Source organism: Cebidichthys violaceus, unplaced genomic scaffold (genome assembly GCF_023349555.1).
Source record: "Cebidichthys violaceus isolate CVI_PGR_0920_01 unplaced genomic scaffold, fCebVio1.0.p SCAF_6, whole genome shotgun sequence".
Classification (NCBI taxonomy): Eukaryota; Metazoa; Chordata; class Actinopteri; order Perciformes; family Stichaeidae; genus Cebidichthys; species Cebidichthys violaceus.
This window is the reverse complement of record NW_027176816.1, coordinates 18,549,529-18,571,002: the sequence shown is the minus strand read 5'-3', so window position 1 is coordinate 18,571,002 and position 21,474 is coordinate 18,549,529. Positions and strand designations below refer to the sequence as shown.

At 43.4% G+C, this 21,474-nt stretch overlaps 3 protein-coding genes across 3 annotated transcripts; 1 reads left to right on the top strand and 2 right to left on the bottom strand.

Annotated features, from left to right (window-relative positions):
* Window positions 1–333: 333 nt before the first annotated feature.
* On the bottom strand, window positions 334–5,577 carry LOC137889020 (E3 ubiquitin/ISG15 ligase TRIM25-like). Its single transcript, XM_068732585.1, has 4 exons — window positions 4,859–5,577; window positions 4,031–4,170; window positions 2,544–2,711; window positions 334–2,151 (listed from the first exon to the last, which is right to left on the bottom strand). The coding sequence occupies exons 1-4, from the start codon at window positions 5,465–5,467 to the stop codon at window positions 1,443–1,445; spliced, it is 1,626 nt and encodes a 541-aa protein (XP_068588686.1). The 5' UTR covers window positions 5,468–5,577; the 3' UTR covers window positions 334–1,442.
* A 3,970-nt stretch (window positions 5,578–9,547) lies between these two features.
* LOC137889117 (E3 ubiquitin-protein ligase SMURF2-like) lies at window positions 9,548–21,128 on the bottom strand. Its single transcript, XM_068732752.1, has 4 exons — window positions 21,041–21,128; window positions 20,290–20,423; window positions 9,914–10,005; window positions 9,548–9,731 (listed from the first exon to the last, which is right to left on the bottom strand). Exons 1-4 carry the CDS (start codon window positions 21,072–21,074, stop codon window positions 9,548–9,550), a joined length of 444 nt encoding a protein of 147 aa, XP_068588853.1. The 5' UTR covers window positions 21,075–21,128.
* LOC137889021 (twist-related protein 2-like) lies at window positions 14,817–18,429 on the top strand. The gene is made up of 2 exons (XM_068732586.1): window positions 14,817–16,798; window positions 17,885–18,429. The coding sequence occupies exon 1, from the start codon at window positions 15,175–15,177 to the stop codon at window positions 15,820–15,822; it is 648 nt and encodes a 215-aa protein (XP_068588687.1). The 5' UTR covers window positions 14,817–15,174; the 3' UTR covers window positions 15,823–16,798; window positions 17,885–18,429.
* Window positions 21,129–21,474: the final 346 nt, after the last annotated feature.

Below are 21,474 nucleotides of genomic sequence, written 5' to 3'. Positions count from 1 at the left end.
GTTGCCAGATTCGTCCTAAACCATCCCCCTCTAACAGATGATTGTAAAACTGGGAGTAGCTTTTTCTACCAATAAATTAATAAGACAAGTAACTTTAATTATTCAGAGCTATCAACACGTTTCTGTATAAGTGTCAAAGCGCATTTAGGTTGAATAAAAACGGTCGAATCTCAGTTAGTTTCCTATTTACAGCCCAACCTGGCAACCTTAATGTCAACTAAAGCACCCTTGAATTAATGAACTGTCAAGAGCCAATCATGTTCCACATAGAAGACCCATAGAAACTGTCAAACATACAGATATGGATACATAGGCATCATCATAATAGTTTTATTGTTGCATAAACTTAATAAGTATGTCTCATATCCTGCCTAAATGTCAGTGTTCACACACATCAATGTTTACTGTATATAAAGAACATAAAAAGCAAAACATGCAACATTCAAGAGACATTCAGTTAACTTTTAATACACAGACGAATGGAAACATAAGAAATCTTAGCATCTCAGATAAACAGATGACCAAAAACACCCATTCATGGAACACCCGTATTGATCTATATACTCCACAAAATTCACTCTAATCATGAATAAAAAAAACATGTTTTTGTAAACAAATTATCTTGTGATTTAAATGCTCCAGTTCCATAATGCCCTCATGGCTTTGTATCATAGCACGGCATTTTAAAGTATTATTTCCCAGTGGTTGATTTAAAAAAAAATAATTGTAAAGTTGTGGGATATAACAGATAATAATAATATTATTAATAACGCACTTAATTTAGAAAACACTTTGTATACAAGAGATGTAGCTCAAAGTAATTTGCAACACATTTAAACAAAGGCATAAAGACAATAAAAATAGACAATACAAAGAAAAAAAGTTGAGAAAATACATGTGTGAAGGCTTAAAAAAAACAGAGACCATTAACAATAATAGAAATGAAGGAATTATTAGAAATAAACATGCCAAATGATCGATTTTCAGCTGCATAATTGTGTGTATTTAAAAACCCAGCAGTTAAAGATCGGAGCGCTTTTGAAGGATTAACAAACAAACAGGATTACAGAGTGTCTGCATTGTAGGCCGGCCCACAAATCATTGGTGTCTTAAAAAATAAAAGCTATTCATGGTTCTTTTACTTTATTACAAAGAAGTAAAAGAACATTAACATATTTTCTAAAAGCAACTGGGATCCGCTGGAGTCTAAAACCGAAGCAATATGCTCCCTCTTCCTCGTTTTGGTTAAAAGTCAAGATATTTTTTAAATTTTCCGTTTTGGTAAACCAGTAAAAAGAGCACTAAAACAATCCAATTGAAATTAAAGCATGAATAACTTTTTATTTCTGCACTTATAAGATTTGATACTCTGGCAAAGCTCTTTTGGTCACCTGTATGTGAAACTTTACTCTGGCGATGCCCAGGCAAGTTACTGATTTACATTACATCCCATTGTGCAGCGTGATCCAGGACTGTGGTGTGTTCGAATGTATACTGAACGCCGGATAGACCGGCTCCTTGAACACTACCCTGAAGGTGTGGAGGTGCTCCCTGCGCCCTTTGACGTTGTGGAACATCAGCGTCCCCGCCTCGTAGTCCAGCGCTATCTCGATCCTCAGCGGGTGATGGGTCATTTCCCCCAGAGCCACGTTGCAGGAGGACTGGCACGCCGTCAGCTTGCCGTTTTTCCACTGCAGCCGCCAGGAAACCGAGTTGTGACCGAAACGACTGTGGTCCCCACGGCGAGGGATGCTCTTGTAACACACGCCCAGCGACCACATGGTGTTGGCCCCCACCTCCACCACCCACACGTGATCCCCGCTTGAGAACCCCTGGCCGCAAAGCACCTGAGGCGCGCTCGTGAAACGCTCTGGGTGCTCGGCGTACGGCAGCTTGGCGGTGTTGTACTTCACCGTGCGCTGATCGCTGGAGACCAACAGGCAGGGGTGGGCGGTGTTGAAGTTGAAGGTGAGGTCCAGGGGGTTCAGGAGTGTGTGGAGGGAATCCAGGAGGCCGGTCATCTCTGAGCGGAAGTCTGGGGTTTTGAGGCCCGCCTGGAGATGCTTGGTGTTGAGCGGTGCTTTCGAGGGGATCACGGAGGGAATGGTGCCGGTCGTGGCTTCTCTCAGCTTAGGTTCGATCAGCATGAACCTGGAGAGCAGAAGGATTCCCTCGGGTGAGGATTGTTGCTGCTATGTGCTGCGCTTTGGTTCTTTGCGACACACGTCTTTACTTATGCAGGCTGAGTGTGTGGATTCATCTGCTTATCTTATATTTCACAAGCGCTAATATTGCACATGTTCATCTTGCACGTTTTTTTAAAATTCTATTTTACTCAGCTTGTAAAGCTGATCATGCGAATGCAATTCATTTTCATGGTGCATGTGTTGACTAACCTCTTTATTTGTGTTCTTATCAATCAATACGCTCTGGGACAATGTAAGCAAGTTTGCAGGGTGAATATTCTCTGTCATGTTGAGTTACTATTTCTTTCGCTGGGCTTTAGAGGAGGGTTGTAGGAGCAGTTTGGATGCGTGTCGTACCTGTGTATGAAGATGCAGGCGTCCGTCTCGCTGAGGGCCTCCTTGGCACTTCGCTGGGCCTCCACGAACTGCTGCTGTTGATCTTCGAGTACGCCCAGTTCAAACTGCCAGCCTTTCCTGCGCATGCACCTCTCCTCCTCCAACAGCACGCGCAGACGCTCGCTGTACCTGAACACAACACGACAAGCGTCAAAATAAGGGTAGCTTGGAGCACTGGTTAGCAAACATCACAATTTTCCGCCTGAGGATTTTACATACCGTTGTTGGAGTTTTTTTAATATTTATTTTTCCTATTATTACTAGCGTTGCTTGTACTCCTGTATGTCGATAAGGACCGAGGTCGATTCCAAGCTGTGAACCCTCAACGTTAAGTTTTCGCGCGGAGCTTCCGTTGTCAAGTTTAACTGTGAATGGCACTGCTGTTTCACAGCTAATAGACCAGTGATGTGGCTGGGAGAGAGTATTTAGGTGTGGAGTATAACAAAAGAGAAGAAACGGGAGAGAAAAGCCCCCAAAATAACCGATATCTACAGACTGCGTGAGCTAAATAGCACAAGAAGCCTAATTCTCCTTTACAATAATTCACCACTTAAAGCTTACGGTCCTAAAGAACCGGTCCTGATACAGTTTTACTTTCTTTTACATGTAAGGAAATCAAAGCTTTAAACACTAAAACAATGACGTAAACAATGTTCAAGTCCAATTTTAGAGCTATTGTCAAATAGTCTATGACATTTGAACGCTATTATGTTTACTGGCAGTCTAAAAAAAAGGCTGAAAAACTGGATCCATCTGTCACGAAGCGAAAGGCACGAGAAGTCACCGCTTGAACCTGCTCTTCATTTGATCCATCTGTCACGAAGCACAAATCTGGCACGAGAAGTCACCGCTTGAACCTGCTCTTCAAGCCTGAAAGAGGAGCCGCTTCTGCTAATCTGATGCACATATTTACTGTAAATCCTGCGTGAATGACTGTACACGTGTTCTTAAAGTTATAGTAAAGGGAGAGTATTCCAAAAAAACCCCCCAAAAAAACAGTACAACATAGTACATTGTTTTACTCATCGTGTACATTAGGATTGGTTGTTTTTAAATTAACTAATTAAAGATGAAGACATTTCTATTCCTTTATTTTATCTAATATCCATTTTCAATGTCATGTCTTTTAATAGCCTATGTAACAATTCCATAGAATGTGATATCATCTTTTATCTTTCACCATTAGTGAGCATCACCGTCACGAAAAGCAACAGGTTTTAGTTTTGTTTTTTTTTCGTTTTCTGGCTGTGACATTTCTAAAGAGATTAAGATTAGTGTTATTGTCTACAAATAACAATGAAGGGCTGAACGGTGCTGTTATACATCTACTGTGACTCATGTCTTCATACAGTAGGACTCTTGAATCTTTGAATACACCTGCTCTAGGGCACCCTGTGTGACTTTTTAAAAGGCAGCATCAATACCAGCACACCTTCAGTATATGTTACCTGTCCACTAGAGCAGCCATACTGTCCATGACAGTGAGCGCCTTGTTGACCAGTTTGTCCCCTATAGTCTCAGACGCTCCCTGGTCCTGCTCCGTCTTCTTAAGGAGACTCTCGGTCATCTGCAGCCTGCAAGAAACCGCCTGCAAAACACAGAAGTGACACTTTCAGATTTCTGTGTTCAACACTTTTTCTTGTAAGTCGCTGTGACTCTTTGGTGAGAGGAGTTGGCTCTTCTGCTCAGCACTGATGTGATTGAAGTGTTTGAATCAGTTCCCTGGAACACATAACTCCCTTCTTTCATCCTGTCAGAAGTCATTACCCCGTTCTCTATAGTCAGACCATTGTTTGCATTCTCATCATTCACCAGTTACAAAGCAACAATGGCACTGAGCCAGACAGCCGCCAGCCAAATTATCTTAAAGTTCTGTAAAAGTCTGCATACGTTTTCTGGAAAGAACAATCTAATTTAATGCCAATTAAAGATAATCTAGGAGTTTCCTTGAAATAAAGAGTTGTATTTCAACATAAGCATATGATAAACATTCATTAATGTATACATTATTACATAAATGTACAAATAGGAACGTTATTCGTTGTGAGCTTGCATGTTCACCTGACGAAAGAAATCTCTGGGTTATCGGTTTGTATTCATTTCCCTATAATAAGTTATTTTCAGGAAATTATTAAAAAATCGGACCGTAAAATAGAACATTACCATGTCTTTTACTTTATCACCAATTCACAATATTTTAGACGTTCGCAAAACTAATGCTACAACATCACAGTGTGAACAAGTCTGGAGAACACAAATAGAAACAACAGAACTACCATGCTGCGGTTCTCCAAAGCCCGTCTCATCTCCTCTTCGGCCGCGCTGAAGGTGAGGACATCGTGGTTCTGGTGAAGGCCTTCTAAGAAGCACGTGCCGCACATCAAGCTCATGTCGCTGGAGCAAAAGTACTCGAGGGGACGCCGGTGGCTGGCGCAGCTTTTGGTCCCCAGCTCGGTCAGGGGCTCCACCACAGTGTGCTCACTGTGCCACTCCTTCTCCTGGTGTCTCTGGAGGTGCCCGGAGCACAGCGACACCTCGCACCTCAGGCAGGTCTTCACGGCCGGCGTCTTTTTGTCGATGCAGTAGTCGCAGAGGACCTCCGCCGTCCTCACGGAGCGCTCGGGCCGCCTGTCCAGCTGCGGCGCGGTGGCTTGGTCGCCCTCGATGATGCTGCAGAGCTTGAAGTTTTTCCTCAGGGAGTCCAAACCCTGATACTCCTCGCGGCACTCCGGGCAACGGAGAGGCGTCTCTTTGACGGTCATGCGGATGCAGGCCAGACAGTAGTTGTGGCCACAGGGGAGAACCACCGGATCGGAGAACAGCTGGAGGCAGATGGGGCAGCTCAGCTCCGGGGCTAGCTGCTCCTCCGGCTTGGATGAAGACATGGCGGGAGGTGGTGATGCGGGATGCGTCGTATTGTTGCTTGCCGATTATTTCTCTTGTCAAAACCTCCGACACGTCTTATCTCGCCTCCACCCTTCTTCACACTGTCTCCTCTTCCCAGGCCGGTGAGTCTACGATGGCAACAGGTAATACAGGCGGTATACAAAACAAACAAGAAAGTCAGCTGCCGTTCACAATTTATCAGAACGGTAGAAGGCGTATCTACGCGTGTGTGCGGGACAGCATTCCATTCCAAGCGGCCCTGTCCTCTGCGCAACCACACATTTCCACCAGCATAGGGATTGCTGTTGATGGTAAAAATATGCAACGGATGTCATGTGCCCGCAGAGCTCAGATTGGAAACCAGAAAGCAAGTTATGTGCCTTGAGCCATCTTAACGGGAGAACAGATCTTACCTGAGGCTTGTGAAAGCTGCACACCTTGTTCAGTCCAATCCGATTTTAGCTTTACTTTTCTTCAGTAGACTTGAAAATGCCACAACCCAACAAAGAAGGTGTTTAAAACTCTTTCGTGGTACATAAAAAACACATGACCGACAGTTGGTTTCATCCATCATTTGGCTCATTGTGCGTGTTGCACGCGCAGCACGATCACACGCGCTGAACGTCGTCCTGTTGACTGTAAGCCGTCGCCTCCTTCGGTGGGACTTTTCAGTTGAGGCAACAACAAGGTCGTCTGACTAACAAAGAGTCAAGTGGGGGAAACAAAAGTATTTCAGTGTTTTCTATAATTAGACACCCAACCGGTTGAAAGCGGTGCTCCGACTGTTTCCAAAATAACTGATAACTGCAGGTACTGTATCCTGCCCTGACACGACCTCAGGAGTATATAGAAGCATAGAATTTAGCTCCTCAAATAGATAGAACATGTTTACTCATTTACTGGCCATACATTTAAGAAATGCAAAAACACCCTTTTTTTTTTAATAACTGTCAAACACGTGCATGCAGTATATTTATTATAATGCACATGTGCCGTTGAATACACACATCCCACATTTCCATTATTCTACAGATCAACACAAAGTTGTAACACGTCATTATTGCTGAGTTGGCTCTTCTGCTCAGCACTGATGTAAGTGAAGTGTTTGAATCAGTCACCTGGAACAGAGAGCTCCCTTTCATCAGTCAGAAGTCATCACCCTGTTCTCTAAAGTCAGACCTTTTTCTTTTCTTTTTTTTTTGCATTCTCATCATTCACCAGTTACAAAGCAACATTGGCACTGAGCCAGACAGCCGCCAGCCAGATTATCTTAAAGTTTCTGAACTTTCTTTAAAAGAACAGGAAGCCAGCGTTAAAGGGCCAGTGTGTAGCATTTCTGGGGGTCCGTTATTAGAAATGCAATATAACATTCATAACTATGTTTTCACTGGTGTCAAATCACCTGAAAATATAACTCGTTGCATTTTTCGTTAGCTTAGAATGAGGCCTTCATATCAACACATGGGGTGTTTCTCAAAGTGAAGGATGCTTCCTTCGCAGGACGGGTCCTCCCAAGTCGGGTCCTGCAGTTGCAGTCTAGCGAGTGTGCTGTTTTTACTACATTTCAAATAATTACAATTTCTAGTATGAATAGTGATTTTGCGATGCTCAAAACACTACACACAGACTCAAAGCCCTGTTGCACTGCCATGTTTCCGCAGCAGCACAGAACGGACCATCCTGACCGTCTCACTGACCGTCTCACTTGGTCCACATCGGCATGAAACTTCGGATGTTCCAGCTTTCCATGTTCTTCCACTCCAGAAAAAGCATGTAAGTGAACCTTGAGCCATGACAGAGACTGCTTGTTATCTGTTTGGACAAAAAGAGGGATAACACAATACTTTACAATTGAATTAATCCATCACTAAATAAAATCTATTGAATTAAAAATGTATTTATTAATTCACTGAAATAACAAAACCGCTGAATCAAACAGTGGAAATGGAGCCCTGAATCATCTCTGAAGCTTGAAAAACAATTTGAAAAAGTAAACAAAAAGATAATCTAGATATACATTATGCAAAAGATGCTCACAGCAATGCAAATATGTGTCATCTCTGGCTCCACCTTGTGTGCTTAAAGGGTTAGTTCAACCACTAAAGTGTGTGTGTGTGTGTGTGTGTGTGTGTGTGTGTGTGTGTGTGTGTGTGTGTGTGTGTGTGTATATACAGCACACATTGATGTCCTGAACAAAAGTCCTGTATTTGATAAATGATCTGAGGATTATTATTCATGGGTTAGGAAATTTCCGTATCATTTCCTTATATTTCTGTTGTGTTCTGTAGCCGAGGGATGATGTGTTGATAGTCTTGCTGTCTCCTTGCTGTATGTTCTCTATTGATGACAGAAGGAATAAACTATTGTTAAAATAAGGAAGTGCTCAATAAAACCTGAATAATGCGTAAAGAGTAAACTACCGATTAACTGACGTGTCTCTGGCTAAAATGTTAGCATCTGAACGCGTTGGAAGGCTGTGCAAATGCGAGACGTTTGCCAGAGGAAACACTTCCGTTACATTCGCCCCCCGATTGTAAATCGCTTCATTCAGAAGTCATTCATGAAAGTAAAGGGGAGAGTTTGATGCTGATCCCGTTTTCCAGGTGAAAAGCCATACAAATGCTCCCTCTGTGAGGCGACGTTCAACAGGAAGGACAAAGTGAAGCGACACATGCTCATCCATGAACCCTTCAAGAAATACAAGTGTCCGTTTAGGTGAGGCTCTCCGATGGAAACGAGACCTATCAGCTTATTTAACTTCCCTCGTTCCTCCTTAATGCTTTTCATCATTCAAGCCTTTTCAACTTTTACGTCTATCCTTCTTCTCCTTTTCCTCCTCATTTGTGCTTTTCTGTCCTTTTTGTTCTTTTGATTCTTTTCTATTAGACTGTCTTACAAGTTATTTCATTTAATGCAATGTGTCTGTTTGTTTGTCATCAGGACACATGTGGGCTGCACCAAAGAATTCAACAGGCCAGACAAACTCAAGGCCCACATCCTGTCACATTCTGGTGAGTGAATATCACCAGTAATCACTCTCATCTGAACACAGATGACGGGACATTGCTTGTGATATTGTTGTGAAGTTGTAGAAATAATAAAACCTCCTTTCCCACTTGATGTGTACAAAAATGAGTGATCAGATTGAATACATTACATATTGGTGGTCACCCAGATGTGGAAATATTGCTGTTGGATGATCGACTCTTTTGTAGTCATACCTGAGACGACTAGAAATCATGTCTGCAGGACCAATAGATTACATAAAGAGATAGAAATATCATCTTTAGGCGTAGAAGTTAGAAGCTGCATACAGTACATGTTTGCATAAGGCATGAATGAAACAAGGTAAACCCTTTATTAATATCAAAATGACATTATTTAATTGATTCTCATGAACTCCTCTTCCCTCCAGGTATCCAACCCTACGAGACAATTTGTCTAATTTCAGATTAGATTTTAGAGGGAAATCGCATGCATGAGCTAACGTCAAATCACAAATTGTCTCATGAATGTGATTTGAAGTTAGCTCATGCATGCGATTTTGAAGGGCTTTCATTTTGAAATGCTACATCAGAATGTCCTGGTTCTCTCTGAGTGACACCTCGAGGTGGTCTGCTATCAACCTGAGGTGAAATGATTTTGTAACTATGCACCGTTTCCTCTTAATAATCGTCATGGTCTCTGAACATATGAGACACACTGGTTTTAAACTGTCTGTGGGAAGAATGAACCTACAAGAGTCTGTTCATTGTTGGTTAAAGACTCTGGTCTCTCTGGTCTCTCTGACCACTTTCCTCTCTTTGGAGAACATCATGTGAAACAACTTCTCTGACTCACGTAATTATTCACCTGCTCTGCGTTCTCTTTCCTCGTCTCAGCCCCGAGTGTCTCCATCTCACTGGAGTCAGGAAACGTGTCAGAATACCCATATTTGATTGGCTGAGCTGCATCACGTGATGTGATTTACAACGCATGTAATTGGTCGGTTTGTTTCCTGGACCACTGACCGTGTGCCGTAAAGGCTAGAAAAGCTGCGCCGGTTAAAATATAGGCGCTCTGTCAAAATATAATAATTCTCAATTATCTATCGGTTTTAGGTCCCATAACACATCATGTGTCCCATAAATGATCATCCATACCTCGAGCTCTTTAGCATCAAAGTACTGCAGGTACTGCTGAGGGAGGACCTCGTTGAAGCCTTCAAAGAAAGCCTGCGTCTGCTCCTCCACTCCTCTGGACATCCTCCACTCTGCTACCAGCCTGCAGGGGGCGACAGAGGCAAACAGTCACACGTTACACTCCACCTCGTCAAACGATACAGAAGCACTACGTGCTGCATTATAGCCTGAGGATTCACAGAGTGAAACCAACCCGACATGTAATCTACTGCGTGAGTTATTGTGTGGACCAATCAAAATGACAGAATCATATCAACAATGCACCTGATGTACTCCTCCTTGTTCTCCTCGGTGACCAGGAGGTCTCCTCCTGGTTTCAGCTCATTCTCATTGATTAGAACATTCTTCTTCAATATCTATAAAAACACAACATATAAAACATGTTTCATGCCAAAGTATCCCAACGACTAATACCTCTGTGACTCAAGCAACAATAAATGAACAAATTAAACAGAAACATGTTCAATGGTTTCTCTTTTGAGGAAAACGAAAAGTTAAGAAAGACTCTCTTATCAAGACTCTGTAAGCTGCTCTCAGTACGACAAGGGTTTTATTATTATGATCATTATTATGATCATTATGATCATTATTAATAGTAGTAGTAGTAGTGGTAGTGGTATGTTATGCTAGTGTAAGTATAAGCTCCATTTGTGTCAAAGACTAAATGAAAAGTAGAGCTCACTGACCCGTCCTGCTCCTTTCCTTCAGGTGAGATTAATAACATAACCACAGTAATAACGTCTTGAGAAGAAACAAGTTAACATGTTATAATGGTGCATGTTAAGCAGTCAGTAGTATGTAAAACACGTTGGATTAAATACATGATTAATCATTTACTGCATTTAAAATGACAATTCTTAAGATTATTCATTTGTATCTCGTGCGACAGTGAAAATGCCCGGTCACGTCCACAACATGGTGGCTTAGCTGTTTTATGGAAAATGATCTTCACTCGTATTAAAATGACAAACCAAATATCTAATGTAGTGGATCCTCTTCATTTGTGTGTCCGAGGAAACGTGCGACGCTGTGTGAACCCATGACTTTTCATGTGTGTGTGTGTGTGTGTGTGCCATGTGTGCATATATATATATATATATATATATATATATATATATATATATATATATATATATAAAAAAGCTCCACATGTGATAACATTCTCCCATTTCTCTTAGTGGAAATATTTACGCTACGTCCTCATTTGAGCATGCAGTTCAAACAGACAGGGTCCGGTGTTCTTTCTCCTTTTTTTTCCCCAAACGCAGTCAGCCTCCGGGGGGCCTTCCCAGACAAGACGAAGCATTGTGAGCGCGGCCCGCCCCCTCCCCTCTTCCCTGCCCCAATATGCATGTGTTTATATCGAGGCCTGATATCCATTTTCCATCGCACACTCCTGTAGCTCGGAGTTATTTATTTTTAGCAAACAGGGAACAGTTTCAAGGGGGCTGGTGTGATCCATCACAGGTGTCCCGTCGCCCACTGAGAGGGCGTGCGGTCTGACGATGGTTGAAGAGAAGAAGATGAAAAAGAAGCAATGGCTTTGGGAGCTCAGGAGCATGGCCGCTAACTTCCATGACTACTAAAAAAGTGTTGTATGAGAGCCGGATTGTTACTTTCTGATGTAAATATTTCTAGTCGTTCAACGCCAGACTGATTGTGTTTGTGTTAATTTGATCATTGTTTGACCTCATGCCAAGTTTTCTCAAGAGTTTGAGAAACTGTTACTCAAGATTTGCAAAATGTTTTAATGTAGGGTACACACGACACGAGAATCGGGCTGTTTTGGGGGCCAAAGCAGGATATTATGGTCTGGAGAAATGGGGATTGTGTGGCGATTGCTTTAGCCCCGTTTCTCCGCTGCGGGGAGAGTTTTCAGCGCGTGTGCTGCTGTCGGTTTTCCTGCTAAGCTAGTTTAGCATAGCGCGCCTCCCAGAAGACACACACGCGCGTCACCGGAGTACAATGTTGTTCTTCCGTGGCGGGCGTGTCAGGCAGCGCGTTGTCTGTTAGGTTGGGTGGGTTGCCATGTTGAGCGCAGTGGCTCCACCGAGAGAACATTCCCACAATTTAAGCTTCTGCATTTTCCAAACGCAATAGTATTATTAATCAAACGTATTGTTCGATTTGTAATGCGTACGGTTCAATATGAATACGTGTATTGTTACGCCCTTAATAACCTGTGGCGTCATAATGAGGTTATTAGGAGGTTCATCTGTAGTAGGACAGCACTGAAGGCCCAGGTATAAAAGACACAGCCCACCACTGATATATAGATATATATATATCTATATATCAGTATAAATTCAACCAAACTGCAGCCTGCTGTCATTTTGCAGGCAAATAGTTTGCACGCCATGTCGTTTGTACCGATTACAATGTAAACGCGTCCGCATAACTGTAACTCAACCAGTGACGTAGTCTGTTTGTGGTGCGTGGTTGGGGAGGTGGATGAGTCAAACGAGGACAGGAGAATGGTGTCCTAAAGTGTTGTTTTTTTGAAAAGAAGTAAGGTTAGGAATAGTTTTGCCGTGTCTCGCGCTCTCATGTTACGTTGTTAACATAAGTATTTGACTAAGTTCACGTAGTTATTTTAAAGCACAACCAGATGGTTTTGTTTCCCAGTCTGAACTAAGCGTTTTTTTGTTGCCTAAACCTGCTTAAAATGTGTCCGTTATCATTGCTTTGTTGACCACATAACCGTGACCGTTAAGTGACACGTGAAAAGCTGTTTGACAATGTAAACCCTGTGGCGTGTGTAAAATGCATACCAATGACACGAGGAAAGGTCACGTTTGGTCCTCCTGTTTCCACCGGAGAGGAGCGTGCAGCAGCAGCAGCAGCAGCAGCTCTGGGGGAAGAACTTCAGAGACCCCTATGCCAAATGTTGAATATTTATTTAAATCGGGTAACAGCCTCACTCCTGGCCTTTGCTGGTCCACTGCCAAGTTTGTTTGCACGATTGCTGGCAAATCTCTGGAAGCAATGGCCAGCCCCAGCGCCACACCCGGGTACCAGCTGCAGTCAAGACCAGTACCTTGGTCAATCCCGGAGGACTGCATTTCAAATACAGGATGAGAGGAAACCCTGTCAAAACCCCATTTTATCTCAATATTTTGCACGTTACTCAGCCACATTGTGCAACAGTAGAGAGGTAGAGAGACAACCATACGTTTCCAGCGGCAGGATGCATCTTCAAAAGGTAGAATTTTGATTTTCATATACGTCTGCAGTCTGCCCACAGTGAACAGAAACCCCAACTTTCAATCGAATGTTTTCAACGCCGCGCCAAGTTCTGGAGTAATTAAATTCAGCTGCTCTCGTCTTTGTTGTGCAAGCTATGCACGGCTTGGGCAACAGATGTTGCATACGTCCAGCAATGTTAACCACTGAGCTATGGTGCCAGGAAGAACAAAACATGAGGAATATTCCGAGCAACTGATATGTACGTCATACATATACGTCAGCAAATCTCAATCACACGGGGAATCGCATTACGAAATAACTGGTGGTCACACCTAGGGTTGGAAAGGGGCGGAGCATTTTCGGTAAATTTCCGGAAACTTTTCCTTAAGCTTGGGAATTTTGACCTTATGTTTTTTTGCAAAAGCATATTTGGTTCAGTGCCCCCCCCCCACAGTCGTCATGAAAGGAGAAATTAGCTAGGGACCAAAACCAGTTTTCCACCTGGGTGTAAACATGTTTATTTTTGCAGTAAATTTGGACATTTTTACATGGGGATCTATGGGGATTGACTCGCTTTTGGAGCCAGCCTCAAGTGGCCATTTGAGGAACTGCACCTTCCACATTGGTTTCATTTCTCAGCCCCAGAAGTTGCCGCTTGATAGTACTCAACATACTGTTGTGGCGACAAAAAACAGACGGCGTCATGGTGAGCGGCGGTGTGTGTGTGTGCACAAGAGAAATAGTATCATCTGTGGTCGGACAATAGATGTTTCTCTTTCTGTTGTGGACAACGGCCATCTTTGCGTTGACTCAGAGGAGAGACTTTCCAGTTCTGTGCCAGTTCAAAAGCATTTTGACCCAAGTATTTCCAACAAAACAATGGACTTTTCTCTTGTCCGGGTGTGGCTGTGGGCCATGCCAAAGGCTCGCCCAGATGTTTGGAGAGCAAAGTCCACGTTGGACCTGGACAGAGGCTTGTTCTACATGTAGCTCAGTGGATGAAAGCAACAAATTGTCCCAAAGGCCTCCTTCTTATCCACAGAACTCCGTCTTTCTTTAATGCTGTGATTAGACCTCCTCCCTCCAGATTTATGCTGAGAAACAGCCAAGTCCCTTTCCAATCATTTATCAAAGAGATGTTTATTTCATAGTCATAGAACACCAAAACATTTTGTTTCAGTTATTTACTTAATAATGAAGTCTGATTGGAGGCCATAGTTTGAAAGAATGTACCATTGTGTTTCTTTATGTATTTTCATTTTTAAAAGGTTTTCTATACAGCAATGTCCATTCCTCCTCGATTTCTAATGATGGCAGATCGGCCACAACATTGTCATTTTTTTCTACAAAAACGGAAAATGAACAATGAAGAATTACCACCTTAGTTTCTAACCATTACTCCATCTGCCTGGAATGTCATGTGTTGAAGAATCATCACATTTCACTATTTATAAGGCAGAGAGATGGACCATGTGACTCTTCTCCAAACCAGAAACAAAAACATTTGTGGAGCTTCTTTTACAGATTTTTTTTTCCTTTTTCTCTGAACTATAATGAAAGCAACCGATGATGGTGCTGAGAGTGGAGGCAGGGGGGACAGAGAGCCAGGCAGCGAGAGGGGGGGATGGTAGCGACTTGCTTTGGAGGAAATCTGGAACCTATAAACTTGGGCAACTTCTATGACAAGAGGCAAACGTCACAACGGCTCGCTTTGGTTGGCTGTACGGCACACCTTTGTCTCCGCCTCGTCCCTTTGATCGGACCAATCGCTCATGATTTGTTCTTCCTGTTGTCTTAAGCTCAGCTGTCCAAAAAGAGTCCTCCGGACCAATCGGTGGCTCGGATGGGTGGGCAGCTGAAAGTTCCGTGGTTCCCTCCCTTTAAAAAGTCAGATTCAGGTTGCCGTTGTCTCACATGCAGCTACAGGAGCGGGACATGAGAGCAGAGTCTGGTTTGCCGATGCAGTTCACACTCACAGAGACTGTCGAAGAGGATCATTGGCAGGTTTCCACACGTGTGGATGAAGAAGCACTGTGGGGATCCGAGGCTGAGTGCCGATTACTTACCCGTTTTGCTTGGCATGTTCAGCTGTGACAAAGCATAACGCTGAGAACTGTTGGAGAAGAACAACAACACAGCAGAAGGCCCGGAGAAACACGCAACGCCACAGAAAGAGTTCCTGAAGACGAACAGAACAGAGGACAGCCTCGCGGGAGAAGCAGAGGCGGAGTGGAGAGATATATTGGGGGGGAAAGAGAGAATCACTGGAGATATTCAGAGAAGGAGTGAAGGATAGAGAGTCCCATAAAGGAGAGTGGAGAAAAAAAACGTGGCCAAGCATGAGAGAGGAGGAGCAGTCTAATGATGACCACCCCGAGGGAGGGGGGGTTTCCAGCGAGGAGAACACGGTAAGACCACCATCTAACGCCTGTCCTGTTGTCGTAGCCACGCCGGGGGTCGCCGGGCGTAAACGGCAGACGGGCTCACACACGGAGGATCACGTTACCACAGTTACTCCCACCACATCGGCGCACGACGGCAAGATCAAGCCGGTGGAAGACATCCAGATCTACACACTGACTGGACCAAAAAGACTCAAAAGGAGTCCACAGCATCGGCCGCCTTCCTCGGGCCCATCCCTCTCTCCTGGCCCCGATCCTAGTCCTGGAGATCTCTCATCCCTCGAGGACCCACACGGCCAGCGAGTGATTGCCAACATCCGGGAGCGCCAGCGGACGCAATCTCTAAACGACGCCTTCGCGTCGCTGCGGAAAATAATCCCGACGCTCCCCTCTGACAAACTGAGCAAGATCCAGACCCTGAAGTTGGCGTCGCGCTACATTGACTTTCTGTACCAAGTTCTGCAGAATGACGAGATGGACACTAAGATGGCTGGATGTAACTACCTGGCCCACGAGAGACTGAGCTACGCCTTCTCTGTGTGGAGGATGGAGGGGGCCTGGTCCACCATGTCTGCTGGTCACTAGCCCTGCCTGGAAGCGAAGGTTCGTCTTTTGACTGTTTGCCCTAAATCAGATGGTAAATTCCACACGATAGCGCCTGTTCACCAGCGGACCATCTAACACCTCAGTTTAGATCTGTTTGCCTCAAGGATGATGGAAAGACTATTTGACACTCGAGCGTGATCATTTCTGACGGAGCTGATTTTTAAGCCACTATCACTTCGTGAAGTGATTTCATCGCTGTCTGGCGACATAGCAGATGGATTCTAATAATTTGATTGTTTTGCTTGCCAAAAGCAGCTATTACTGCTCAAGGGAGCCAATGATAATGTCGAAGGGGACATTGTGCTCAGTGTATGATTCCTAGCTCTTTTTTTTTTTTTCTTTTTTTTTAAAAAGACGCCATCACTATCGTCATCTTCATAGATGTGCATACTTTGAGCCACATTTAAACTTCATTTAATACTTTTATTTAACTTTATTTCTGCCTCAGGCTAGCAAGTGTATGAAGTTTTGTGTAATATTTAAAGAGCAGCAACGAGAAAATGCAGAGAAAGAATCCGAGGGAAGTCAGGACTGGAAAGACAAAATTGGATGTTCCAAGAGAGATTGGACCTTTGACTTCTTCGTACCCTTTCAACCCCCACTTTGCCAAGACTGACATATCATGAATCCCTGGCCGCCCCTGAACACGAGAGACGGTGGAAAAAGTAGCCAGCCGCCGTTCAGACTTAAGTTTCTCCTCTTTGTACCCAAACCAAGCCCCTTTGTTTCTTCTGGTGCCAAAAAAAACCTCTCCTCTTGAAATTCTTTCCTCTCGTTCTGGCCCAAATTTGCTTGCGTTGCACGAGACCGTGATGCAGCTACAGCGGGCTGACGAGGAGGCGTAATGAAAACAAACTGCCTCCAAAAAGCCATGAATCATGTGTGTCACCATCAAAGGGGAGGCTGATGTGGCTCCCCGCTGGGCTCCCATAAACCACTGGAAGTGATGGAGGAGGTGAGAGCTGATTTATGCACGCACACACACACACACACACACACACACACACACACACACACACACACACACAGACACAGGTGAAGCCGTACGCTTGAACCCCTGCACGAAAAAGCACCTCCCCCATGTCTTGGGTTTGGAAAAAAAAAGTTTTGTATCATTACAACCCTGATTTAGCCTTCATTCCATGTAAACAACTAAAGTCCGAAGAGATGGGAGTTGAAGTTTTGTTTGTATTTGATACATATCCATGACAAACCGCTTCTTCCTTCATTACCGGTATGCATGAAGCCCAGCAACCTATCATTAGACCGACCCGGGGAGGTGGATAATGTTTCCAGCTCCAGACTAATGAAGTCCTTTTTGACTGAGCCCCACAGTCGGCAGAGTGTGGTCTCCGAGGACTAACCTTCACTGGCATGTCAGAGGACACTTGACTTTTAAAAAGAACTCCGTTTTGGACCAAAAGAGAAAAAGTAGTCCCTGTGCACGTTGTGTATGAAATGAGAGTGGCTGGCTTTAAGAATCGTGGGGGGATGAATTTTTTTTTGAGTGCACGTTAATTTCTTACAGCATTCGTCTAATAACTGAGACAGAGTGACAGCTATTTATTGTGACCCATTAAAAAAAAAAAAAAAAAGACTGTTGACTAATGTAATGTAATGTAACCCCCATAGCATTCGTCTAATAACTGAGACAGCGTGACAGCTATTTATTGTGATCACCAAAAAAATAAATTAAAAAAATGACTGTAATGTAATGTAATGACCACCCCCCCCCGTATACGTCAACACTGAACCTCAGTTTAACACCCATGCATCACATTGTATTATTACATTTAAATCAAGTTCTGATTTTGTAATTTTGTATGTTGATTCTAGCATATTATGACTAAAAAAAGTGACATTTATTTCAGTTATTTTTCCAAAGATGAAATGAACTAAAAAGACGCGTTGACGTTGAGAGTCAGCGATCCATTGATGTCTCCGTTGTTATTAAAATGATTTCATTCATATGTCCAACATCCAAAGATGAATATGTCAGATGTGTCTCTTAAATGTCTTTCTTTTTTTGGTGTCTTTCCAGCTGCTGAATAGAGTGACTGTGATCCGCTCCATGCCACCGTCACTGTCGTTCTAAATCACATGGACTTTGATGCAAATGGGATTTTAGGAGACAAGGACTGTTTGATAATATTCAAAAAGGCATCTTGATGATGAGGATGCAGGGCTCACGTGGAGAAAGAGGACATTTCTGGACCAACTAAACCAACGAAGAGCTTTCGCTTACAGAGAATACACAGAAATTGACAATACAGGTCAAGTTGGATCAGTTTTTGTGTTTCATGCTTTTCCCCCCCCGGATGTTATTCTAAGGGCGCCTCTGTTATAGCCGTCACTGTAGAACACTTAACCTGCAGTTCAAGCAAGACTTCCATCTCGGACAGTGATTGGTACGTTTGTCTCTTCTACACTAGTTTACAGGCTCTTTTTTTTATTTTTATTTTAAGGAGCATTTACTTGAAGTACATACATCGTGGTGCTTTACAAAAAAAACTGAGTTGACTGAATGAGTTGACTGTATGACTGACTAAAGAGAGAAAAATCCCTTGAGAATTAGATTAGAGTGATGCATACAGCACATGAGTCAATATATGTCTAAATAAAATAAAACCGTCTTCAAACTATTCACGAGATTCTTGTTGTTTTGGTAAAAGCGGATGATGATCGGCGCGAAGACTCATACTGGCGCCACACCCTCTTTGTCTCCCGCCTCTCTTGTTAAACTGCCTCTCTTGTTTTCCCTTCCTTCCTCCTTCCTCCTTCCTCCTGCCTTTTTTTGTTTTAATGAGGTCTGTGTGCCTTTGCCTGGTCAGTCAGGAACACTTAATTCCTCCAAAAAGAACACGTTAACGTGCAATTAAGGGCCCTGGGAATATTTATAGCCCGTTTCGGGCCCAAATTCGGAGATGCGGCTTGATCTTTTCAGTTTCGCTACAGTGACCTGCAGCTTTACCGTTGCATATCCTGATGATGCTTTAGCAAGAGTTGGATCATTAAACGCGTTCACACAATGATAACCCACAAGAGCAGTGTTACGGTACGGGGTAACGGCTTTGATCAGTGTTGGTAAATGATGAAAAGGAAATGCAAATAACGACGGATGGTCACACGGCTGTTATGAGACCTCATACACGGGGAGAACAGAACTCTCTTCAGTTTGTTTGTCTGCTGATAAAGCTGGTATTAATCCAAACTGTGACATTGTTAGTACCAATCTTAATTGAGTCGAAGATTCTTAAGCTGAGGCGTATTTCGACATTGTTTATTTTACTATTACATTCAGTGCCTAGCTGTAACTTAACATAAATCTTTACTGGGGCTCTCGTCTTCCTCTAAAACACTACAGCGTGCTTTGAAAACCGGTTCGCCCTTAAATGCAGTATTTTCTGTAAATTAGGCAAAAATGCCGACGCAGCTAGTTGAAGGCTCTGTTCGCACCCAGGGGTGTTTCCAGTCGATCTGATTAGACGTCTCCTCAGGCTGAAGTTGAGCGGCGTTGTGCTGGAAATTGATTCAAATTGATAAAAAAAAAGGTGTGGATTGTCCCACAATAACAGGTGCAACACAGTCAACAGGAGAGTGAGGTAGATGTCCAACAGTCACACAGCCCTGAGGAGAGGTCTAACCAAGCACAAGAAGTAGACACACCTGTGTAGAGCCTTCATTCTGACTTCTGCTCATTGATAACAGCTGATGAAGTTTCAGTCCACAGACCTGAGAGGGGTTTTCTTGCTCTGTGGATCCTCTCATGTTTCTAGCAGCTGACTGCTCTCTTGGACATTTCACAGCTGGGATCAATGCCACTAATTAAGGGCAGACACCCCAAGGGTAAAACTAATAAACTAACTAACTATCACATATCAAACCACCCTAGTTGAATACTTACATTAAGATCATATTTTTTTGGTACGTTTCGTGGTATGGATGAGAAATGTGCTTATGACATCACAGCATTCACATGATTTGTGATTGATTGAAAAGTACCTATAAGTACTTATAGTCACAAAGAAATTAAATGTAAAAAAAAAAAAAAGACTGAAAAAAGTTTCTCGTGAAGCCATAGCCATGCACTATGAACAAGATGGTTGTCTGACCCCTGCATTGGTCCTGTTACGGTTTAAAAAGAAATGACAATAGAGCCCAACATTTGCGTTTAATGAAGGATGGCCGAGGTAAAGAATCAGTGTTTGTTATTTATTTATTTATAGGAGTTTCTCCTAACTCAGCCAGTCAGGGGCTACTTTTAACCTGAGGATGTTTTGTTAATAAGCCACAATTTAAATGTCAGAAACTAGTAATTACAGTAACTACAATATGCATGAATGTGGCATTAAAATGGGAGACATTTCTGGGCTCAAGCTCAACATTAAATCGACGCCTTAAAGGGATGGTAAACCCCCAAATCAAAAATACATATTTCCCTCTTACCTGTATCAATGGAGATGATTTTGGGGTAGGTTGCCTGGTGTTGGAGGTATCGGCAGCAGAGCTGGAGTCTTCCCTCCAATATAATGGAAGTCGACGGCACTCAAAAATGCATTTGCAACTGCTCACAACAAGGTCTGTGGATTACATTACATTACAGTCATTTAGCGGACGCTTTTATCCAGAGCGACTTACAATTCAGTATCTATCTACACACCGTAGACGCAGGAGCAATTTTGGGGTCAATGTGTCTTGCTCAAGGACACATTGACATGAGACTAGCAGAGCAGGAGCCGGGGATCGAACTGCCGACCCTCTGATTGAGGGTGGCCCTGCTCTCCACTTACCCACGTTCACCCTATCTTGAGTAACCGGGTCATGATTTGTGGAAAGAGACAGTTTTTCAAATGTACCACAAGCCGAGTGCCCCCTAGTACCAAAGGAACACAGGACTTTCAACCACAACGGTGGTCGAAACCTTTGTTCGTGTTGTTGAGTTATTGGGAAGTCCTATTTGTGATGTTTTTACGAGAACCTAACTGTGTGGTTTTATTGCGTAGACCGAACGTTCTTTTTGTTGCGTAGACCTAACGTTCGTTTTGTTGCGTAGACCTAACGTTCGTTTTGTTGCGTAGACCTAACGTTCTTTTTGTTGCTCGCGGGCGCCACCCGCGAAAATCGTGAGATTCCGCGATAATGTGCGCAACAACCCCGGATGTATAAAGAGAACAACAAACACATAAGAGGTGTTTACCTGTCCGACGTTGAATTGCTGTTGATTTGGTCATATGTCCCTGTTCTTTGAGACATGAATCTTATATTTTTGCTGTCAAAGCAAAATAGAAGAAGAAGAGAAGCGTAGAAGAAGAGCAACGACAGAACAAGCTAAACCCGACCCGTGGGCTCTCGCACGCCCCCTTCAGTGAGGCAGAGGTACTGTTTGCCCGTCTGTGCTTTTTCACTGCGGTTTAATGTCAGACCAGCAATACTAAATATGTTCTACACAGACGTGAACTACATTACCTATTCTATGTAAAGAAAGGACATATAATAAAAGTGTCTACAGATATTACAGTGATGACAAACAATGAGAAAGCAAAAGACACGATCTCAACCCAGTTAGTGAGGATTCACAGTCTGAGGTGAGGAACAGCTGGTCACTGTCTCACCTCCTGTCTCCTCTGTTTG

Bases quoted from the DNA above. Each gene is read 5' to 3' on its own strand.
- LOC137889021 (XM_068732586.1), top strand. From the start codon at position 15,175: ATGAGAGAGGAGGAGCAGTCTAATGATGACCACCCCGAGGGAGGGGGG.
- LOC137889020 (XM_068732585.1), bottom strand. From the start codon at position 5,467: ATGTCTTCATCCAAGCCGGAGGAGCAGCTAGCCCCGGAGCTGAGCTGC. The intron at 4,171-4,858 runs GTAGTTCTGTTG...TGTGTTTTGCAG, and splicing joins CTTTGGAGAACCGCAGCATG to GCGGTTTCTTGCAGGCTGCA. The intron at 2,712-4,030 runs GTAACATATACT...TGTTGTGTTCAG, and splicing joins ATGGCTGCTCTAGTGGACAG to GTACAGCGAGCGTCTGCGCG.
- LOC137889117 (XM_068732752.1), bottom strand. From the start codon at position 21,074: ATGACCAAATCAACAGCAATTCAACGTCGGACAG. The intron at 10,006-20,289 runs GTAAGAGGGAAA...GTGTTTTTATAG, and splicing joins AATCATCTCCATTGATACAG to ATATTGAAGAAGAATGTTCT. The intron at 9,732-9,913 runs GTGCATTGTTGA...CGCCCCCTGCAG, and splicing joins AACAAGGAGGAGTACATCAG to GCTGGTAGCAGAGTGGAGGA.